Here is a 2265-nt window from a genome sequence, read left to right as displayed (position 1 = left end):
AGTTTTCAAATGTTTATTGAAATGTTGGGGAGAAACAGCCAGCATATACATTCCTCACTTCGTCACGACTGACATTTTATCCACATGATAGGCTCTTCTCTGGCTTTGATCTAACTTCAGATCTCCTTGGCAGTCCCCTTTCTGTTCTCTGTTGCTGCCTGGTGTCGTTTGAAGTCCACCAGGGCAGAGCCCGCTGGTGGAGTCACAAGTGGGAGCGGGAATTGCGATTGGCTGTAGGGAAAGGACAAGTTTGCAACAGGAACACCAGTTAGAACATGACCATTCATCCTCTTCTTGCCCAAACATGAACCTAGTTGGGAATGAAATTCTCATGCTGAGGTTTCAGGGTCCTATGAGAGGTAACTCCAAGAGCGAGGGCCCCCGGGACAACAAGATCCCCCTCTGTTTGACTGCTCTCCTACTCGTCCCTCACTCACCGTCATTGTACCGTTTTCTACTCTTCAGGTTGCCCTTCTGGTATTTTCTTTTGCTGCCACCTCTCTTGACTCCCTTGTGAGGTGCTTGGTTCTTGCCCTTCCTCATGCTGTGACTCTTTAATTTGCGGCTGGTTGACATTGTACTTTCTGCCAAAATGAGGGGCTTTGTAGAGCCGGGAGGCCACAAGTCTGGGTATTTAAGGCCTTAGCGATTGTGACTGTGCAGGGGGCATGGCTTAGCAGGTGGGCAGGGCTCCACTGTGATGTCACTAGCCTTTGTTACACTTTGGTAATATATGTGAAATAATGTGGTCCCTCTAATGCAGCTCAAGGCTACCCTCAATTTTGAGGTCTTTTTTTAATGATAAGTGAGGTTTTCCAGACAGGTGTTATTCAGCACCTAAATTCCAGCCCCGTGCTGGGCACCTGGAGAGTACAAGAGCCATTAAAATAGTTATCTCCTGCTTGTAGGAAATTTAATGGTTGTTGAGTGTGTGTATATGCATCATGTTTAAGTCTCTCTTATGGCATTGGGGGATAACAAATGTGTTTCTATAAGGACTCGACTCTAGGAAATCCAGTTCAATATGACCAAAACATAAATATTCTTTCTCTTTCATCTAAACCAAGTTTTCTCAACCTGAGCACTGCTGACATTATGGGCTAAATATGTGTGACTATTGTTGTTAAAAAACAAAATTTAACTGAGTAAATTTGAAGATCTAATTAGCTTTATTAAATGATTCTTGAACCAGGCAGCATCTCATCTGGCAGACAGAGAGATACTCCAAGGGGTTATACCACATGGAAGGCTTTTATAGTAAGGAGAGCTGGACAGGGGAAGGAAGTCATCAGCAAGGAAATAATGAGAGTTCATTGGAGGAAAGTAAAAGTTCAGGTGATAGGGGCTTCCCTGGTGGCGCAGTGGTTGAGGGTCCGCCTGCCGATGCAGGGGACGCGGGTTCGTGCCCCTGTCCGGGAGGATCCCACGTGCCGCGGAGCAGCTGGGCCTGTGGGCCATGGCCGCTGGGCCTGCGCGTCCGGAGCCTGTGCTTCGCGACAGAAGAGGCCGCGGCTGTGAGATGGCCGCGTACCGCAAAAAACAAAACAAAACAAAAAGGTTCAGGTGATAATGTCTTTTTATTGGTTGAGTTGCGGCCCTTTCCATTGGCTGGGCTTGTTGCTGGGTGATGGAAGTTTTCCTTCCTCCTGCTGGGGTAGTAAAGTAGTTGTACTTCCTGTTGGGGTCAGTGCCTGATGTCTTCCTGCTGGGGTCAGTAAATAATATCTTCTTTTTGGCATGATTGACCATGAGTGGTAGGGTGTGAGAGCTCCCTGTATGAGTGCTTCCAATTCCAATCTTAGCTGAAGTTTCCTTTTACTAATTTTTACATTGCCTTGTGCATTTGGCAGCATTCCTGGCCTGTACCCTTTAGATGCCAGTAGAACCCCTACAGCTGTGACAACCAAAAATTTATCCAAACATTGCCAGGGGGAGGGAGGGGCAAAAATTACCCCTGGTTGAGAACCATTGGCTGAGCCATTTAAAAAAAGTCAGTCTGCAAATATTTATTGATCATGTAGTATGTGCCATGCATTTAGGTGCTAGGAAAATAGTAGTGGGTAAAAACAGACATAGACTCTGAGTTCATGGAGTTTTCAGCCTAGTAGGGGAGAAGGCTATAAATCAGACACCTACACTAGTCAGTGAATAATTACTTCTCAACATGGTGCAAGATGAGGTTGGAGAGAGGAGCAGATACCAGACAAGCTCAGGTACATTGGGGAGCCATGGAAAAATGTTTAAGAGGATGACATGATAAGATTA

The 2265-nt window shown here is 46.1% G+C and overlaps 1 protein-coding gene across 1 annotated transcript; it reads right to left on the bottom strand.

Moving 5' to 3' along the window:
- Positions 1-202: 202 nt before the first annotated feature.
- TNP1 (transition protein 1) lies at positions 203-576 on the bottom strand. The gene is made up of 2 exons (XM_022568306.2): positions 438-576; positions 203-231 (listed from the first exon to the last, which is right to left on the bottom strand). The coding sequence occupies exons 1-2, from the start codon at positions 574-576 to the stop codon at positions 203-205; spliced, it is 168 nt and encodes a 55-aa protein (XP_022424014.1).
- Positions 577-2265: the final 1689 nt, after the last annotated feature.

Source organism: Delphinapterus leucas, chromosome 8 (assembly GCF_059928025.1).
Source record: "Delphinapterus leucas isolate spDelLeu-1000000601 "Yukka" chromosome 8, BTC_Dleu_Yukka2, whole genome shotgun sequence".
NCBI classification, from domain to species: Eukaryota; Metazoa; Chordata; class Mammalia; order Artiodactyla; family Monodontidae; genus Delphinapterus; species Delphinapterus leucas.
Note: the sequence above shows the minus strand (reverse complement) of the source record. Positions and strands in the feature narration are given on the sequence as shown.

Bases quoted from the DNA above. Each gene is read 5' to 3' on its own strand.
- TNP1 (XM_022568306.2), bottom strand. From the start codon at position 576: ATGTCAACCAGCCGCAAATTAAAGAGTCACAGCATGAGGAAGGGCAAG. The intron at 232-437 runs GTGAGTGAGGGA...CTTTCCCTACAG, and splicing joins TAGAAAACGGTACAATGACG to CCAATCGCAATTCCCGCTCC.